The 19,799-nt window shown below is 43.2% G+C and overlaps 2 protein-coding genes across 4 annotated transcripts in view; both read left to right on the top strand.

Moving 5' to 3' along the window:
* Window positions 1-326, top strand: part of LOC117360104 (steroidogenic acute regulatory protein, mitochondrial-like) — a 77,888-nt gene extending 77,562 nt beyond the window's left edge. For both annotated transcript variants that reach the window (XM_033943773.1, XM_033943774.1), the window contains one exon: window positions 163-326. In XM_033943773.1, the coding sequence (XP_033799664.1) occupies window positions 163-306 (144 nt within the window). In that variant the 3' untranslated portion in view covers window positions 307-326. The remainder of the gene's footprint in view (window positions 1-162) is intronic.
* Window positions 327-4,990: 4,664 nt separating this feature from the next.
* NFKB2 (nuclear factor kappa B subunit 2) overlaps window positions 4,991-19,799 on the top strand; it is a 122,563-nt gene continuing 107,754 nt past the window's right edge. The window contains exon 1 of one of the 2 annotated variants that reach the window (XM_033941033.1): window positions 4,991-5,119. The gene's annotated coding sequence lies outside the window, so the exon portion shown is untranslated. The remainder of the gene's footprint in view (window positions 5,120-19,799) is intronic. The other variant, XM_033941034.1, reaches the window with a different exon arrangement.

The following is a 19,799-nucleotide window of genomic DNA, read 5'->3' as shown; positions in this document are numbered from 1 at the left end:
ACATAAATAAATAAATAAAATGGTTGGGAAACTGAGTGATACCCTCTCAGCCAGCCCCCCCACTTATTCTTCCTTAAAGTCAAAGAATTCTTGTGAAATTGTCAATCCAATTAATGGTTCTTTGTTTTTTCCTCCTTTTTTTTTTTTTTTTAACTCTTAAAGGGTTGGATTCCCAAACCAATTATCAGCTGTGCTATGTCTCACACTCAAATAAACTTTATCAACCACCTCCGCCGGCATCTTGCGACCTCAGCAGTGCAGCCAGAGCTTCAACAGGATGGAGTCTTCCATTGCACAACTGTCTGAAAATAAGAAATAAAATTATGATAAACTAAAGCACCTAAGAATAGTGTTTCCTTGGATAGGCTTTTGGCTGTTGGAGCCATCTTCTCATTCTTCATGCCAACAAAGATCAGATTAGATGATACACAGCCCTTACAGAATAAATATTACAAAAGATATTGGCTGAGAGGGAAAAATCTGGATTACAGTATAGTGTAAATTATACACTACAGCCCTGATTCTATAAATGGTGCCTAAACTTAGGTGTCTAGATCGGCACACCTAGCCAAAGCTGCGGTAGAGGTTACTATAGCGGGCCAACGAGGTAAATGCTCCGACGCTGATAGAATTCCTATGAGTGCTGAAGCATTTGCAGTACCATGTCAGTCGATCCAGGGCAAAAACCAATATGGCAACTTTGAATAAGCCAGCGTTAATTGTTTAAAAGGCTTAATCGGCACTGAGAATTGGCAATTAGCATCACATAATTGATGTTAATTGCACTTAATTGGAAGGTTTTCGCCTATACCACTTTGCGGTAGGTGCCTAAAGTATATCGCAAGCTGTGTGCCTCCTGAGATTTCAGTTGTGCCGCGAGACGCTGGGAAGGAGGAGAGGCGCCGGCTCCAGCTGACTGCCCACAGGACATGGTGAGAGGCACATCCTGTAGGCAATCAGCCAGCGCCTCTCCTTCTTTCCATGCATCTTCCCTGCTGGCATCCTCCCACGGGCGGCTCAGGGCCCGTTTGCGCACTTTCAGATGCCTTGAACTGCAGCCACTATATTTACATTTCATTATATTACATTAGTGATTTCTATTCCGCCAATAGCTTGCAGTTCAAGGCGGATTACAAAAGAAGTTATCTGGCCATTTCCAGAGGAATTGAACAGTAGAGTGATTTGCTACAGAGAATTGGGCTGAGTCTTGCGGTGTTAGTTTGTCTTCAAGAATGTCTTGGATAGGATGTTTTTTATTTCTTTTATTTAGTGGCTCGACAAAGTTTGAGGGAGTAGGCATGGTTAGGGGAGGATTGCGGGCATGTTTTTCATGGAGGCGCCTATTTTGGACTTAGGCACCTAACTGGCATTCTCATGCCAAGAAAACCCAGGCATAAATAGGGTTCCCTTAAGGTTAGGATGCCTCCCAACACCAAAGCCCTCTTTAGGTGATTCTATAAACTATGCCTAACTTTTATAGAATTGTGTGTAATATCACACTACTCGGCACCTAAATTTTAGGCACCATTTTTAGAATTTCTCTGTACATATACACAATTACATAGTATATGAAGACTCAGTGCAGTCTTAAGATAGATCCTTGTGCTTTAGATAGTGAAAATGCACACCCAGAATCTTGAGTCCTAATTTCAATAGTCCTAGTTTGTAGAGAACAGCGTAGATCAGGGATCTCAAAGTCCTTCCTTGAGGGCCGCAATCCAGTCGGGTTTTCAGGATTTCCCCAATGAATATACATTGAAAGCAGTGCATGCACATAGATCTCATGCATATTCATTGGGGAAATCCTGAAAACCCGACTGGATTCCGGCCCTCAAGGAGGGACTTTGAGACCCCTGGCGTAGATTGAGTGATGTGCCTGTGCCATCAATGGAGTAAGCTCAAAATATTTCAGTTACAGTGGCCTTGCCTTCTCTCTCCCTTTGAGAAATATGTCTTTCTAACGTGCATTACTGCATACAATGCCTCTTTCTTTTTTCTCGAACCAAGAAATGCATCTTTTTCACTGAGAGGGTGGTAGATGTCTGGAATGCCCTCCCGAGGGAAATGGTGGAGAGGAAAAGTGATGGAATTCAAAAAAGCATGTGATAAACATATTGGATCTCTAATTAGAAAACAAAGGATGTAAATTAAAGAGCCAAGGCCGGTATTGGCAGACTTGCATGGTCTGTAATTTGGTGTAGGTTGGGCAGGGGAGGGCATCAATGGGATCCCTACTAACCTGGAACATAAAGATGTTACTAGCCAGATTTTATGGCAGATATCCTGCAAACAGGACAGTCAGATAGGCTGGAGTGAGCTTGGATGGCAACTTCAGCATTTGAGACCTAGGACAATACTAGGTGGACTTTACAGTCTATGACCCAGAAATATCAATGAATTTAATTTAATCATGTATTTTTAATGGGTATAATTAATGGGCAGACTGGATGGACTATTCAGGTTTTTATCTGCCATCCTTTACTATGTTATTATGTTACTGCAATCAGATGGCTGGGAATGTTGAAAACAACCATGGGGATGATGCTGGAGGACCTTACCAGACTAGCACAAACCCGATCTATTTTAGATCTGTAATTTATCAAATCACTATGACTCAAGCATGAGTTGATGGCACTTAATTATTTATTTTGCCTCCAGGCCTTCCCCTATAGAAATGCATTGGGTCATTTTTGGGTTGGATTTTTTTTTTTCTGAAACCTCTAGTTCAATTTTTACCATGTTTGAACTCAATCTCCCTGATATTCAGTTCGCAGCTGACAGCACTGTTCATGTCTGCCAGTGGCATTCAACCCAGACATTCAACCCAGACAGCCAGGCCAGTTAACATGACATTCAGAGCTAATAGCCATGTGTTAGCGCATAAAGGCAGGACAACTATTTATGTGGTACTATTTATTCATTAACACTGGCCAGTTAGCTCTGAATATTGGGAGCTAACCGGACTTCGCCCCTGGAATGCCCCTGACATAGCCAACTTGCACTTTGGTGCTAACCGGTCATTTTTAGCGAAGATAACCAGTTAAGTACTGCTGAAAAAGGACATAGTAGCTATTTAAAAAGGACATAATACTACTCGAAAGAGTCCAGAGAAGAGCGACAAAAATGGTTAAGGGACGGGGGGAGCTGCCGTACAATGAGAGGCTAGAGAAACAGGGCCTCTTCTCCCTTGAGAAGAGAAGACTGAGAGGGGACATGATTGAAATATTCAACATATTGAAGGGAATTGACTTAGTAGAGAAAGAGAGACTGTTCACCCTCTCCAAGGTGAAGAGAACAAGAGGGCACTCACTGAAGTTAGAAGGTATAAGATTCCGTACAAACGTAAGGAAGTTTTTCTTTATCCAAAGAGTGGTAGAAACCTGGAATGCTCTTCCAGAGGCCGTTATAGGGGAAAACACTCTTCAGGGATTCAAGACAAGGTTGGATAAGTTCCTACTGGAACAGAACATACGCAAGTAAGGCTAGACTCAGGGCACTGGTCTTTGACCTAAGGGCCGCCGCATGAGCGGGCTGCTAGGCACGATGGACCACTGGTCTAACCCAGCAGCGGCAATTCTTATGTTAATTTGTCATTGGTCATTCCCGATGGGTTAACTTGCTTTAAATATTGTCCAAACTATGCCTTTTAAATGTTTTTTTCCCAATGAAAACCCTTTAGGTCAAGATAACCTAGTGGTACAGACCTTGGCAGGGGTATGGCCAGACACCCAATTTTGGGTGGTTTTGAGCCCAAAGTAGGTAGGCATAAGAACACTGACCCCATAGGTTTCTCCCTCTTCTCCCCCCTCAGGAGATTAAGGGTCTTTTAACTCCACACTCCCCCAACCCCCATATACCTTTAGTCCTTTAATTCTTTGCCAGAATGTGTTTTAGTGTGGTATATTTTTTACTGTGTATGTTCAGTTGTTCTCTGCTCTGGATAAGGGTGGGTTACAAATAATTAACTATCCCCCTTTTTATAAAGCCATGCTAGAGACTACTGCGCATTAATGGCACTGAATCCTATTAATTCCCAGTGGGCTTTGGTGCAATTACTATGGGCTGCTGCGGTAATCGGCTTTATAAAGAGGGCCTATAACAACTCACACCTGCTGCTCACACCAGCACCAAGCTGTCCCTCTGACACATCTTCCTAAGAATAGGAAGTTATGCCAAAGGGATGCCTGGGGACCAGCATGAGCAGTGGATATGAGTCCCAGTATAAAAGTGAAGGATTTACAAGGTGCCAGGGGTTGGGTGAATTAAGTTGAGACCTTTGATTGCCTGGGGGAGGGAGGGAGAGATTCCAGGAGCCGTCAGATGGGAATGGGGGGTGGAAAGGTGCCCTTAGGAATCCTAGCCAACCACATTATAACTGTGCTGCTGTTAGGTGGGCCTGAACTCAAAATGAATGACCTTGTGCCCCTCTATGGCTACATAGGGCCTTGGTAAAATATGTTTTCATGGATAGTTTGCAGCAAGAGACAGACAAGCTCTTGAAATGAACTGCTTAAATGTTTTGTTTTGGTTTTTTATGTAAAACAACATTTAAATCCGAAAGGCGTACAGAGCCTGACAATAGCTGAAAGTGCACTTGAATAAAAGGACAAACTGCAAGAACGAATTCACCAGCCAACAATAGTTTTGAGCGATTGAGATGGCATCTAACAAACCCTAGTTTGAGAATGAGAAGAACATGGTAAAACCAAGAAACAATTAGTTTACTATTTAGCTCCGTTTGCTTTGTGTTCCAACTAGTCACGCCTGCAAGCAGCAGTCAAAGCAAGTTCAAGGGGTTTATCGTAGGTCGGCTTGTTGTTAAAACCCCTGAATATACAGTTCTGCGTTCCAAGTCTCCGTTTCAACGTTCATATCTGTTTCCATAGCGAGGTTTGAAACGCAAGTCCACCTCCAAATTTTTAGCTTTGAACCAATCAGAAAGCGCCTAGAGTTGCCACCATCCGGGTGGGGAGGGGGGAACGGGGTGTGACGTCATGGGAATTCCCCTTTCCAAGAGCAAAACAGGGACTTTCCAGAGAACTTCTATCAGAAAAGTGTAGGGGTTCGGATCGGACCGGACCGGGACTGCTGGGCTGTGGATGTATGTAATCGGAGTCAGGTGGGTCTGTTCTCAGTTTAATTAAATAACTTCTTGATCATCAGCCGTTTGGCAGGATTGATATCTGTTGCTCTTTGCCTCCTTGTATGGGTTATTTATTAACCCCTTTCTACTGGGAATAATGTCTGAACATAAGTTTGGGATTGGAGACTGCAGGTCCAGCTTCCTTCAGATCTGGAGCTGGCTTAGTGAGTTGTATTATACTGTATTTAGGTAGCATTTACACATCAGCTATGGAACTTGCATGACACACAGTGTATGAATTTTTGCCATCAGGTCGGATATTTGGTTCACTTTTGTGAAGTTAGAGAACATCTTTATTTATGTAAGATGTGTGCAAGATAAGTGTCTTTTAGTTACAGAGATAGAAACATAGTACAGATAGGAAGTGCTACTGTGGTTATTATGATATTTATGTTCCCAAATATCCCTTTTATTTAGGAAACTATACAAGGCCATCAGACAGAACACATTATTGTATTACTTTGATTCTATACATTATTAGTTATCTCAAGTCTGACTTTAGATTCTTGGGTTCCTAGAAGAGACTGATGTTATATTTATAGTAGTGCTGCCCGACTCAGGAAAAAATAAATTCAATTCGATGCACCCTATTGAATCGATTTTTCGATTCGATTTGATTTTCCTGTCCAATTGGGTGTTTTTTCAAACATCCTGGTAGGTTTATTTTATAGCCTCTTCACCCCCTTTGCCCTACCCACACCGCTGTGGTGTAAACAAAAAAGACTTTTCCTCTTTCTGTTAAATCCTAGCTCACATTCACAGTCTAACACCAGCTCTGTCAGGATACACTTTTCAAATCCGACATATTGTAATAAAAAAACAGAAAATAAAATTATTTTTCCTACCTTTTGTTGGTCCCAGGATCTGGTTGTCTTCTAATCAGGGGCTCCTTCTTTCTTCGTGCTAACCATCCCCTTCCATTCCCTTCCCTTCCCCGGAAGTCTGGCATCTTTCCTTTTTTTCATCTCCATCCCCGCAGCTGCAGCGATGTACCCCTCCATCCCCAGATCCACCATCTCTCCTTTTCTCAATTACCCTTTCATCCAGTATCTCTCCCTCCTTCCCCACCACCCCAGGGTCTACCATCTTTCCCTTTCTCTTCCCAACTACCCTCCTATCCAGTATCTCTATCCCCCACCCCCCTCCACACCATCCCTTGTGTCCAACTTCTCTCCCTTTCTGTTCCTCCCCTCCCTTGCACTATTAATCATGCTTAATCATAGCATGCAAAGGTGAAATAGGAGTTGTGTTGAAGAGGGGAAGGATACAGCAGGGGGAAGGCTTCTGAATCAGCCTCTGCCAGGAATTCTATCAGGAGCCCAGTCTGTTAAAGTAAACGTGGAGAGGTGGGGGAAGAGATGCTGGACTGCAGGATAGGCAAGGGGAGAGAAGGCAAGTTTAGTTTAAAATGTAATCATAATTAAAATGTTAACAAATTAATCAGATTAACGGCGCACTAAGCATCCACCCCTATAAACTGGTTTGAGGTAGACATTAAATAGAAACATAGAAACATGATGGCAGATAAAGGCCAAATGGCCCATCTAGTCTGCCCATCTGCAGTAACTATTATCTCTTTCTCTCTCTGAGAGATCCCACGTGCCTATCTCAGGCCCTCTTGAATTCAGACACAGGGCAAATAAAGCCAAACCCTGAAGAATCCCAGTGGTCAAGGGGATCCAGTCAGATACCCGTTCTCCCATTCTGATCTGTTGAATGCGAGCCAATAGCAAGGAGGAAAACCAAGAGTGGACCCAGTTCTTTTTTGTATTAGGCATGTTAAAGAATCAAATGGTTAATGATAGTAAAAGCAGAAAAATGTCTAACTACTGTTAGGCATGCTGTTACCTGCATCCAGACCATTTGTCAGGGTTTCAGTCCGTATTACTATGGTAACGTGAGTGAGGGGGGGGGCCTGTAGCCAGGTAAAACTGGAGCTGTCAATCCAGCTGTCCATAAACTACTGTATCTAGTACCACTTCAACTAGAGGTTTTCCAGTCTTTGATGTAAATGAAGATGTCATCCAAATAGACAACCATGTAACCACCATGTGGCTTTAGCAGGTAATTGATAAGGCATTGAAAAGTTGCAGGAGCCCCATGAAGGCCAAAAGGCAGGATGTGAACTAAAACAAACCTTGAGGAGTCACAAAGGCTGACTTTTCCTTGGCAGATGTAGTGAAAGACACCTGCCAGTACTTGGTCAGGTCTAGTGTCAATAAGAACTGGTATCCTCCCAGCTTTCCAATTAATTCATCGACTCTTGGCATCGGGTAAGCCTCCAACTTGGAGATAGTAGTCACTTTCTGGAAGTCAAAGCAAAACTGGAAGCTCTCATCCGTTTTAGGCACCAGCATGATTGGTGATAACCAGTTATTGATGGATTCTTTGATGGCCTAGATGCTAGATCTGGGTATTATCTCCTTCACCACTGCCTGCTGATGGGCTTCTGGGATCCAGTGCAGGTGCTTTTGGACCACCACTCCTGGTTCAATGATGACATCATGAGTTGCAAGTTGGGTTCAGCTCAGCATGTTGAAGAAGGTGTCCTGGTTCTGGCAGACCAGCTGTTCTAGGTTGGCTTTCTGTGAGGCTGAAAGCTGTTCACCAAATGAGACTTGCAAAGGCTTGGGCTGTGTCAGAATGTCTGGACCCAAATTGTCATCCTGGACTAGGGCTGCAGTCATTGGGATCCACTTCATCAAACTGATGTGGTTGCCCATAGGATTCCCATCTACCATTATAACTTTAGCCTGGTTTTCTCTAAGGAATTAATCCTCTGCCTAAACCCTTTAAAAATTTCCTATGGTCCCTTCCCCACTCCACTTGTTATTGAGTCTGGGGCAACCTGTACATCTTCCCCTGACCCTTGGTCTTCATCAGCTGCTACCACTAAATTCAGTTTCTCCCAAGTTTGTCAGACGTGTACCATTCCTAAGTGGGAAACTGAGCAGGTCTGCAGGCCCCTCATGTCTAGTTTGCTTATGCAAGCAGGGGGGTCTTTGATTGGAAGATTGGTGTAGGATATACCTTCAGCCTGTGTTTTCCAAAGCATCCAGGAGCCTCACATAATTGTTGAGGAATTATTTTCCAAATTAGTGCTCCCATTAGCACTCTTTTTGCTACAGGCTAGAAGCACGTCTTTCTCTGACTTTGATCCAGAAAATGGCTAAAGCTGTTCCTTTTAGAGTTTCTAGTGAAGGGTGAACTTAGGGCAAAGTTGCTCAATGGTGTTCTCTGAAGACAGCAGTGTGCTGGACATATACGCCTACCTACCTTCCATTTGGTGCTATTTGCCCAACTCCAGGTGTAATCTTATATAACAGTGAGAGGAGTGGTGGCATGCCCTGTTGGTGAGAGCTGGCGGCTTACCAACGAGGGAAGCCACAATTCAAATTCCAGTTTTGGTTTATTTATTTATATCCCACCCTTACACAGGGCAGGTTACAAAATTACATACAAAATTGACAATAAATAAACAAATAATACAAGACACTATTAACAACACAAAGCAAAAATACAACCAATAAAATACATAGGTGACTGGCACCTTGCTGTAATTATCTCTTCCTTATTAACAACACAGTCTTATACCTAACGTGACCATTTATTTTTTTCATCAAAAAGGGACATCTATTAATTTTCAGTCCCACCCTAGCCCTGCCCCAGCCTTGCCCCCAATTTCTTCCATTCATTTTTCATGTACACACAATATCTTATTAATTCATAATGGTAACCATAAAATAAAATAAAAAAACCCCACAAAGGATACTGTACGCAGAGAAAACGTTAATTATCATTTACGAGTTTTTTGTTTTTTTTTCAAAGATGTCAAGGCAGATAACTTTAAAATATGCAATGTCACCTCAGTAACTATAGAAAAATAGACAAATATAGTGCAAAATATAGGCAGCAGATATGAATTCTCAAAACTGACACATTTTGATCACTAAATTGAAAATAAAATCATTATTCCTACCTTTGTTGTCTGGTGATTTCATGAGTCTCTGGTTGCACTTTCTTCTGACTGTGCATCCATTCTTTCTTTCTCCAGCCCTTTCCCCTTTGGGTCCAGGTCTCTATCTCTTTTCCCTCTGTTACCCTCCCCAGATCCTGTGTCAGTTCTCCTTTGTACCTTTGTTCCAGGTCTCACTGTCTTTCCCTCCTCTGTTATGATCTTGCATCTCTCTGTTCTTCCTCAGGGTCTCTCCCCCTCTGTCTGAACCTCTCATAGTCCTGCATCTGCCTCCTGTCTTTCCCCTTTGGCCTTTTCTAGTCTTTCGTCTGCTTACAACCCCCCTCCTTTCTCTACCTCATTCTCTCCTTCCTTCCTCCCTCCCTCCTTCCTATGTCCCCCTCACTGCCTTCCAGCCTTTGTCCCACCCCCTCCCCCAAAGCCAGCCACCCAGCCTGCCTCCCTCCCTTCCTCCCTTGCCAAAGCAAGCCTGCCTGCCTGCCTCCCCCTCACTGCCTTCCAGCCTTTGTCCCACCCCCTTCCCCAAAGCCAGCCAGCCAGCCTCCCTTCCTGCCGTGCTGAATATGAGAAAGCTCAACAACCAACAGCCTGCCTCCCTCCCTCCCAGCCTACCGTCGATTCTTCTGCCCCCCCCCCCCCGGTCTGCCACCGCCGCCGTCACACACTGCTACTTCCTGCCCGCCGCAACAACCGCAGGAAAGGCATGTCCAGCCACCGGCCCCGAAGCCTTCTCCCCAACGTCAATTCTGATGTCAGAGAGGAAGTTCTGGGCCAGCCAAGCATCGAATTGATGTCGGGGAGAAGGATTCTGGGCCGGCATCTGGACATGCATTTCCAGCTATTGTTACGGCAGCAGGCGGGGAAGCAGGGAAAGAGCCTATTCTCCTGCGATCGCCTATCCAGTTGTCCCCACACACAGCTTCGGGACGCTCTTAGAAAATGGGACATTTCGGTGTCCCAAAGCTGTGCATGAGGACAATGGGACAGGGGGTCTGAAAAAGGGATAGTCCCGTTCAAAATGGGACGTATGGTCATCTTACTCATACCCTGTATTTCATCTTGTAAAAAAAGATGCTGTTTAAGCAATCTTTTAAAATTCTGTATATTCTGTTGCCGATGAATGTACTCAGGGAGACTGTTCTATTCCCTAGGCCCTGTACAATGGCATGTACTTTCCCTAGACATTGTTAGCCTCAGCTCTTTTAATAGATGGAATTTGCAGCTCTAATTGTTCTGCAGGTCAAAGTGGACGAGATGGAACACATGGCAGAATGCTTTCAACAAGATGTTTTGGAGCCAGGATGTGCAAGCCCTTATAGACTGTTAGGATTCGCTTTAAGCTATTACTATCGATCAACTTTAGCCAATAGAAACTCACATAATATTCTGTCATGTGTTCTTGTCTCCCCAACCTAAACAGAATTCTGATCACTGAATTTTGGGCTGCCTGAAGCGCACACAGCGCCGACACCGGTATAGCCAGGTGTACCAAACTACAGTAATCAAGAACCGAAAGAACAATTGTCGGCAGGATTGTTTTAAACAAATGGGCTGACAAGTAGGGTCTAAATACATTTATCATGTGAAGTTGAAAGAACACCTTCCCACTGACATTCTTGTGACCTTGGGTAAATCACTTTGCTTAGCATAGCCTTAGGTACAAAACTTTGATTTTAATCCCTCGAAGGCAGGAATAAAACCTACTGCAGCTTTATGTACAATTTGTTCTGAACTTGAATTTGGAGAAGCATATCATAACCCTAATAGAAACAAATAAATACTTAGAAAGACAAGAGAGAGGAGCTATGACTGAGACGTTTAAATATCTCTGAGGCATAAATGCATAGGAGGCAGGTCTCCTTTAACTGAAAGGAAACTCTGGAATGAGAGGATATACATTGAAGGTGAAGAAGGATAGACTCACAAGTACTTTAAGGAAATCCTTCTTTATGGAAAGGATGGTGGTTGCGTGGAATAACCTCCCAACGGAGCTGGTGGAGATGAGGACTATATCTGAATTCAAGAAAGAATGGGACAAGGAAGGAGACTAGATACGATATGCTACTTTATCTACTGGAAGACCTCTTAATGTTAACATGATAGTCGTATTGTATGTTTTTCAATTGCTAGTTGGTTCATTTATTTGATCTTAGTAGAGAACATAGAGAGAACATTCTATGTACTAGATAGACAAGCTGGATATGTTAGTTTTAGTTTGTTGTGGCAATCTTATGTGGACCATATGTTTGCTATTTTGCAATTTATCAATAAAAAAATTTATTCAGAAAAAAAAGAAAGCATGGGACAGGAATGTGAGATCTCGTAGGGGGAGAATGAGATAGCAGATACGAATGGGCAGACAGGCAAGGCCATATGGCCTTTATCTGCTGTCATTTTCTGCATTTCTCCGTAACATCCAGATTCAGGAGCCATAGGGCCCTGGCAACACAGAAACTGTTGCACATGAGCAGTGAAAGAACTTGAAGTCTTTTCTGGAAAGCTCAGAAAACAAATCTACATGTTTGGCACCACTCGCACGACGGATTGAGCTGCTGCTTTTGAAGAACAACTGTTACAGGCAAGCAACTCTGTTCTCCTGAACAATAAGCCTGAGACCTGTGGGGATCTCCACTGCTATTTTGAGGGCACTTTTCACTAATCTGCTTAGTGGCAAGGAATGTAAGTACTTTTTACAACCCACATACCTTTCAGTGAATTTTCAAAGAAAAATTACCCAGGCAATTTCCTTTGGAAAGTTTGCATACGTTTACGATAGTCCCTGCTATTCCTGCAAGGAGTGGAAAGGGAGAAAGTGCATTTATAGCTTTGAAACTTTTGTTTCTGCAAAAATATTAAACCCCACTCCCCAGCCTAAGCACACTTTGGGGATGCCTCTTTAATAATAATAAAAAAATACTCTGGTTAAACATACAGCACACTGTAAAAGTGGGAGCTAGATGGTTAACTATTTTATTACCACTACTAATCATTTCTATAGTGCTACTAGACATACGCAGCACTGAACACATTAAGAGGTCCTTTTACTAAGGCGTGCTTGTGCGCCTTAGCGTGCGCTAAATGCTAACGCGCGCAAACGCATCCATAGGATATAATGGACACGTTAGCATTTAGAGCGCGCTAATTTTTAACGTGCCTTAGTAAAAGGACCCCTATATGCAGGTACTTTCTCTGTCCCTAGTGGACTCACAATTTTGTTTTGTACCTGGGGCACTGGAGAGTTAAGTAACTTGCCCAGGGTCACAAGGAGCTGCAGTAGGAACTGAACCCAGTTCCCCAGGATTTCAGTCTGCTATATTAACCATTAGTCATTCAAAATTGTTTCCTTTTTTATTTAGTTATTGCTTTGTTTCTGAAGCAAGCATCCTGCCCAGTGAGTTCCTGGCTTTACCACAAACTCTTTCATCTGGTTGCTTAGGTTAGCTGGCGTCTAGCAGTATGACATTCATTCCATTGTTGTAAGCAGTTGTTAATGTTTCACAGTGGTTGACTCTTTGGTTACAAACTCTGCTTTCTTACATTGTTGTAAGGTTTCTTAAAAATTCCTGTAGTTTCTGGAAAACCATGACAACCAGCTTTCACCCTTGAAATGATGACCTTCTGAAACTGGATATCTTAGGATCCACAGTAGGAAATAGCACTGAAGTCTGATGATCTGGTGGTGGTAGATGACTGAGGAAGGAATTTTAGTAGCCCTAAAGTTTGATTGGGACTGCCAAAGTGGATCAGATTTAGTATCCTTTTAAGCCAGTGTAACTTGCCTCTGACAGTGGGAAACAGAACTGTGTACCAGGTGCGTAGTATATAGCTTGGTTCATCTGCTGTCATTCCCTTCTAGCAATCATAGTTTAGGGTTGCATTGAACTTGGGGTGCTATTCGTGACTCTTATATTAGTTCAATCACAGGTTATCATCTATAAGGGCTCCTTTTACATAGGTGCGCTAGCGTTTTTAGTGCACGCACCGGATTAGCGTGCGCTACCTGAAAAACTACCGCCTGCTCAAGAGGAGGCGGTAGCGGCTAGCGCGTGGGACATTTTAACGTGCACTATTCCACGTGTTAAGGCCCTAATGCACCTTTGTAAAGGGAGCCCTAAGTTTATATTATGCTTTATACATTTAACTTCCCATCATACAACAATATAGAGTCTACCAGACAAATTACCTTATCCATCCAATATCAATTAGCAGAATGCTGGAACCAACTATCACTTACACTACGATCTTATGACCACTATCTCAGGTTCAGAAAACCTTTTGAAAGCATTTCTATACAAAGACAGGAAGCCAACCCTGAAGTAACTGAAATGGTAATTGTAAAAGACCATTTCTAAACTGTCTAATGCAACTCCTGGGACATAGCGATGAACGAACGATGACTTACTTGATCTTATAACTATGTATTTGTAACTATAACCTAACTGTATTAAAGACTGTACTGATCTACCTGCATTAGCAATTCTATTGAATGTCCGTGTCAAACTGGGTATTGTAACTTCCTGATGGTCGAGTCACATTACTATGACCACTGCCTACCTCTGACATCAGGGATGCAAAGCCAGTGAACGAATGCATGTCTCATGTGCAGACTTTGCAGGTATATAAGGTAGGATGCTAGCAAGTGTATAGCAACTATGCCTGTCATGGGGAAAAATAGCAATTTATCAGACATTGAACAAGGTAGGATCATCAGCTACTGAGCCAAGGGCTGCAGCATTTCAGAAATGGTGGAGTTTGTGAACTGTTCATGGGTTGCTGTGGTTAGTGTTCAATGAATGGATGAATGGAACCTTTTTGACGACCTGACGTGGTAACTGTGTGGTAGCATGAGCCATTGATGCGAGAGGTGAACGTTGGCTGTGCAAGTTGGTGTGGGCTGATTGACATGCTGCTGTGGACTCACCATTCAATGAACCAGGGGGCTTCCAGATCTGTGTCCAAAATGACTGTGCAGCAAGCCCTGTTGCGAATGGGGCTCTGGAGCAGATGGCTGGTGACTGCACTCATGCTCATGAGGGTTCATTGCAAAAAACAGCTGCAATTTGCACAGGAGTATTGACATTGGGCTTGCACTGACTGGCAGAGGGTTGCCTTTTCTGATCAATCATGATTTGAGCTCCATTGAATGGATGGACGTTGGCATGTCAGGCGTGAAACCACTGAGAACAAACACCCAGCAACCATTGTTGGACGTACACAAGATGGTGGCGGCAGAATTATGGTCTGGAGAATGTTTTCTTGGTGTGGTCTCAGTTCCTTGATACCTCTGGAAGGCACTCTCAACTGATATGGATATCTCTCCATCCTTGCTGATCAAAGTACATCTGTACATATTGACAGTCTTCTCTATGGTTGATGGGATCTTTCAACAGGTCAATTTTTTGTGAGTGGTTCGCAGATCACAACCAAGATTTCTAGCTACTTCCCTGGCCTCTGAATTCCTTAGACCTTAACCCAACTGAGCACATTTGGGACCACTGCGATCGATATGTTCGACGATTAGATTCACCATTTGGCACCACCTCGATCGATATGTTCGATGATTAGATTCACCTGTCAGCAACTGTTGGCCACCCTGCAATCTGCATGGCTCCAGATCCTCTAGCAAACACCCAGCATCTTTTTTATTATTTATTTTTTAAAAAATTTATACCGCATAACACCTAAGCGGTTTACATCAAAACACACATAAAAGTTTGACAATACATACATAATCATCCAAAAATCTAATTCTATGTGTAGTTACAAAAGCATCAATCAACAATAAATAACTCCTTAATCATTAAATCATCACAGCCCTTCACTCTTCGAAAATATTGCATCACATAAAAGCATTCACAAACAATTGTGTCTTCAACAGTTTCTTAAAACCTACTATAATCTAGTTGCACATAAATGCAAGATCCTGGCAAAGCATTCCAGAGTTTCACACCCCCTACAAACAACATAGCATCACCAATCCTAGAGTGAGTTATTATCCTGTTTCTGCCCAAATTCAATTTCATACTAATTTTTGACCTTAAATTCCTTCTTGAATGATAAATTTGTAGTAACCCTTGCAATACAGTAGGAGATATATGGTACAGTACCTGGCTGCTGTCTGTGCTGCCAGAGGTGTTTATTCTGAATATTAACAGGTAGTCATAATTAGGGTTACCCTATGGCTCCAGAAAAAGGAGGACGGATTGAGGCATAAGAACATAAGAATTGCCGCTGTTGAGTCAGACCAGTGGTCCATCGTGCCCAGCAGTCCGCTCACGCGGCGGCCCTAGGTCAAAGACCAGTGCCCTAACTTAGACTAGCCCTACCTGCGTACGTTCTTGTTCAGCAAGAACTTGTCTAACTTTGTCTTGAATCCCTGGAGAGTGTTTTCCATCTTCGTCGGTAAATACAGACACAAAAAATGAGTTCAGTTTGTCAGTGATTGCTTTGTCCTCCTTTAGCACTCCCTTTATTCCATGGTCATCCAACGGTCCCACCGCTTCCTTGCGGGTCGTTTCCCCTTAATATATCGAAAGAACAGCTTGAAGTTCTTCGCCTCCTTGGCGATTTTTCCCTCATAGTCTCTTTTGGCCTCTTTTACCGCCTTATGGCACCTGCGTTGATGTTGTTTGTGCTTGTTCCCGTTTTTGTCCGTTTTTGACCTTTTCCATTCCTTAAACAAGGTTTTCTTGTCTCTTATCGCTTTCTTCACCTCTACAGTGAGCCACGCCGGTTGTTTGTTCTTTTTCCTCTTTGATTCCTTGTTGATACGCGGTATATATAGATTTTGCACCTCGGTGACTGTGTCCTTAAAAAGGGACCAAGTTTGCTCTAGCATTTTTACAGTGCTTATCCTCTTCTTAATCTTCTTCCCTACCATGAGTCTCATCCTTTCGTAATTCCCTTTTCGGAAGTTCAGTGCTGTGGCTGTCATTTTGTACTGATGCTTCTCCCTTGCGTCCAGATCGAAGCGGATCATATTGTGATCACTGCTTCCCAGCATCCCCTCTACTTCTACACCTTGTGCCGGTTCTCGCAGTCCATTTAGAATTAAGTCCAGAATTGCATTTCCTCTTGTATTTTCCTTGACAAGTTGTTCCAGGAAGCAATCACCTACAGCATCCAAGAACTTGGTCTCTCTAATGCAGCCGGAGGTGCCTAGGTTCCAGTCTATTCCCGGATAATTGAAGTCACCCATGATAACTGAATTGCTTCCCTTACAGTTGCGTTTAATCTCGTCTGTCATTTCTCCATCAATTTCTTCGGACTGCCCTGGGGGTCGGTAGTAGATGCCGATCTTTGTTTCCAGGCCATTTGTTCCTGGTATTTTGACCCATAGAGACTCTTAAGTTATTCTTCAGTTGTGGCGTGTTCTCTCCAGTAGATTCAAATCCCTCTTTGACGTATATGGCAATGCCCCCACCTTTTTGAGCCACTCTGTCTCTGCGGTATAGTTTGTATCCCAGTAGCATAGTGTCCCAGATGTTTTCCTCAGTCTACCATGTTTCTATGATGCCAACATTATCTCTTTGTGCCATAGCTTCTAATTCACCCATCTTATTTCTAAGGCTCCTTGCGTTCGTGCACTTGAAGACATACTCAAACAGATAGATAGACTAAAAACTGACAAATCTCTGGGCCCAGACGGAATCCACCCGAGAATATTAAAGGAGCTTAGAGACGAAATAGCGGAGTTACTACAGCAGATTTGCAACCTATCCTTGAAAACAGGGGTAATCCCGGAAGACTGGAGGATAGCGAATGTTACACTTATCTTCAAGAAAGGATCCAGAGGCGACCCAGGGAATTATAGACAAGTCAGCTTAACCTCAGTTCCGGGGAAGATGGCCGAATCATTAATCAAGGACAGTATCAATGAGCATATAGAAAGAAATAAGCTGATGAGAGCAAGCCAGCATGGTTTCTGTAATGGAAGATCATGTCAAACGAACCTACTGCACTTCTTTGAGGGGATAAGTGAACAATTGGACAGAGGTGACCCCATAAACATAGTGTACCTGGACTTCCAGAAAGCCTTCGACAAGGTACCTCACGAGCGTCTACTAAGGAAACTGTGGAACCACGGGATGGAAGGGGACATACACAGATGGATCAGAAACTGGCTGGCGGACAGGAAATAGAGGGTAGGAGTAAAGGGACACTATTCTGAATGGAAAGGAGTCACGAGTGGCGTCCCGCAAGGGTCAGTGCCGGGACCACTGCTGTTCAATATATTTATTAATGACCTAGAAACAGGGACGAAGTGCAAAGTTATAAAATTTGCAGATGACACAAAACTCTCCGGTACAGTTAGATCTGTTAAGGAATGTAAAGAACTTCAAAGGGACCTGAACAAACTGAGTGAATGGGCAAATAATTTGTATTCCGCCTTGAACAATATATAATGTATAATGTATTCGAAATTAATTTTCCTATGAACTGTTTTCCTACCTTCTTCTACTCTATGTTTATAATCTAACTACCGTAATTTATTTTTCTCAAGTACTTTAGCAAGAATGTGAGCCTTTGGGACAGTCAGGGAACTCTAAGTACTTTCTCTTCATCTTAATTAATCTTACTTATTGCATTTCTTCTGTTTCTACTGTAAACCGCTTAGAACCTCACGGTACAGCGGTATATAAGAAATAAAATTATTATTATTATTATTATTATAAATGGCAGATGAGCTTCAATGTAGAGAAATGTAAAGTCATGCACATAGGGAAAGAAAAACCCGATGTACAACTACATAATGGGGGGATGATACTGGGGGAAGGCAACCTAGAAAAGGACTTGGAGGTTTTGGTGAATAAAACAATGAAGCCAGCGACACAATGCGCACCGGCCTCAAAAAAGGCGAACAGAATGTTGGGCATTATCAAAAAGGGTATCACTACCAGAACCAAGGAGGTTATCCTCCCGCTGTATAGGGCAATGGTGCGACCGCATCTGGAGTACAGTACTGGTCACCGTACCTTAAAAAGGATATGGCGACACTCGAGAGGATCCAGAGAAGAGCAACAAAAATGATAAAGGGCATGGAGAACCTTCCTTATGCTGAGAGGCTGGAGAAGCTGGGGCTCTTTTCCCTGGAAAAGCGGAGACTTAGAGGGGATATAATAGAAACTTACAAGATTATGACGGGTATAGAGAAGGTAGGGACAGATTCTTCAAACTGGCGGGGGCAACAAAAACTAGAGGGCACTCAAAAAAATTGAAGGGAGACAGATTCAAATCAAATGCTAGGAAGTTCTTCTTTACTCAGAGGGTGGTGGACACCTGGAATTCGCTTCCAAAAGAGGTGTTAGAGCAGAGTACGATTTTGGGTTTCAAAATGGGATTGGACGAGTTCCTGAAGGAAAAGGGGATTGAAGGGTACAATTAGAGGGTTACTATACAGTACAAAATGCTTTGGAGCATTAGATCACTTACAGGTCATTGACCTGGGGCCGCCGCGGAAGCGGACTGCTGGGCATGATGGACCTGTGGTCTGTCTTAGCAGAGGTGATTCTTATGTTCTTACACTTGAGTATGCGGCCTGTTCCTTTCTTGCATTTCCTTCCCTCTTGTGTCCTTTTCGATCTGTCTTGTCTGTGATCCGGTGAGTCTTTCCCTCTATTTTCTTGCACGGTATCCTCCAGGTATACCGGTTCCCGAACTATCGACTCTCTCTCTTGGTCGACTGTCGGCTTTCCCCTTCTTCCTAGTTTAAAAACTTTTCAACTTCTCTCTTGATGTTGCTTGTAAGTAGCCTCGTTCCGTCTCTGCTGAGGTGGAGTCTGTCCTTCCTGTATAGCTTGCTCTTTCCCCAGAACGTCATCCAGTTGCGCAGGAAGTGGAATCCTTCTTCCTCACACCAGTGCCGCATCAACACGTTGACTGCTTGCAGCTCCATCTGCCTCTTCTCATCAGCCCTGGGTATTGGCAGGATCTCCGAGAATGCTATCTTCTGCGATCTGGTCTTCAGCTTCCTTCCCAGCATCTGGAACTGGTCCTTTCAGTACTTCCCTGTTGCTTATCTGGGTTTTACTTCCATTGCTTTCAATGGAAGTAAAACCCAGCTATCTCAATCTGTCCTCCTTACTTCCATTGCTTTTGATGGAAGTAAAACCCGGATGTCTTAATCCGTCCTCCTTTTTCTGGAGCCATATGTTAAACCTAGCCATAACAATGTGACTCAACTGTGTAACTTCCTGGGTAACTGACCCAACCTCTTGTAATCCAACCTTGAACTGAATAGGTAGTGGTGAAATAGAAAACCTGATTAACATAACATTTTCTAACTTATTGAATGTTGGCAATAATTATATATGTCTGTCTACATGCAAACTAGCTCTTATTATGAAGGACAGAGATGTATTAAATTTGGCATGCAGTGAGAAAATATGGATAAACTATATCTTGAATGAGTTTGAAAGTTCAAAACATCAGATTAGTATTTTCAGAGAAATGAGGCCTGGATGCACTCAAATCAGTAATTTCGGGGCATTAGAAGTTGATGCTAGATTTGGGGCTCCTTTTACAAAGGCTTGCTAGCGGTTTAACGCACGTAATAGCGTGTGCTAAACCACTGAACGCACTAGATTCTTCCGTCTCCTGTTAAACAGGTGGTAGTTTTTGACCAGCGCAGGGGTTAGCGCGTGATGAAAAGTCGCGCACGTTAACCCCGCTAGCGCAGCT

The sequence above is a fragment of the Geotrypetes seraphini genome, chromosome 4 (assembly GCF_902459505.1).
Source record: "Geotrypetes seraphini chromosome 4, aGeoSer1.1, whole genome shotgun sequence".
Lineage (NCBI taxonomy): Eukaryota > Metazoa > Chordata > Amphibia > Gymnophiona > Dermophiidae > Geotrypetes > Geotrypetes seraphini.
Note: the sequence above shows the minus strand (reverse complement) of the source record. Positions and strands in the feature narration are given on the sequence as shown.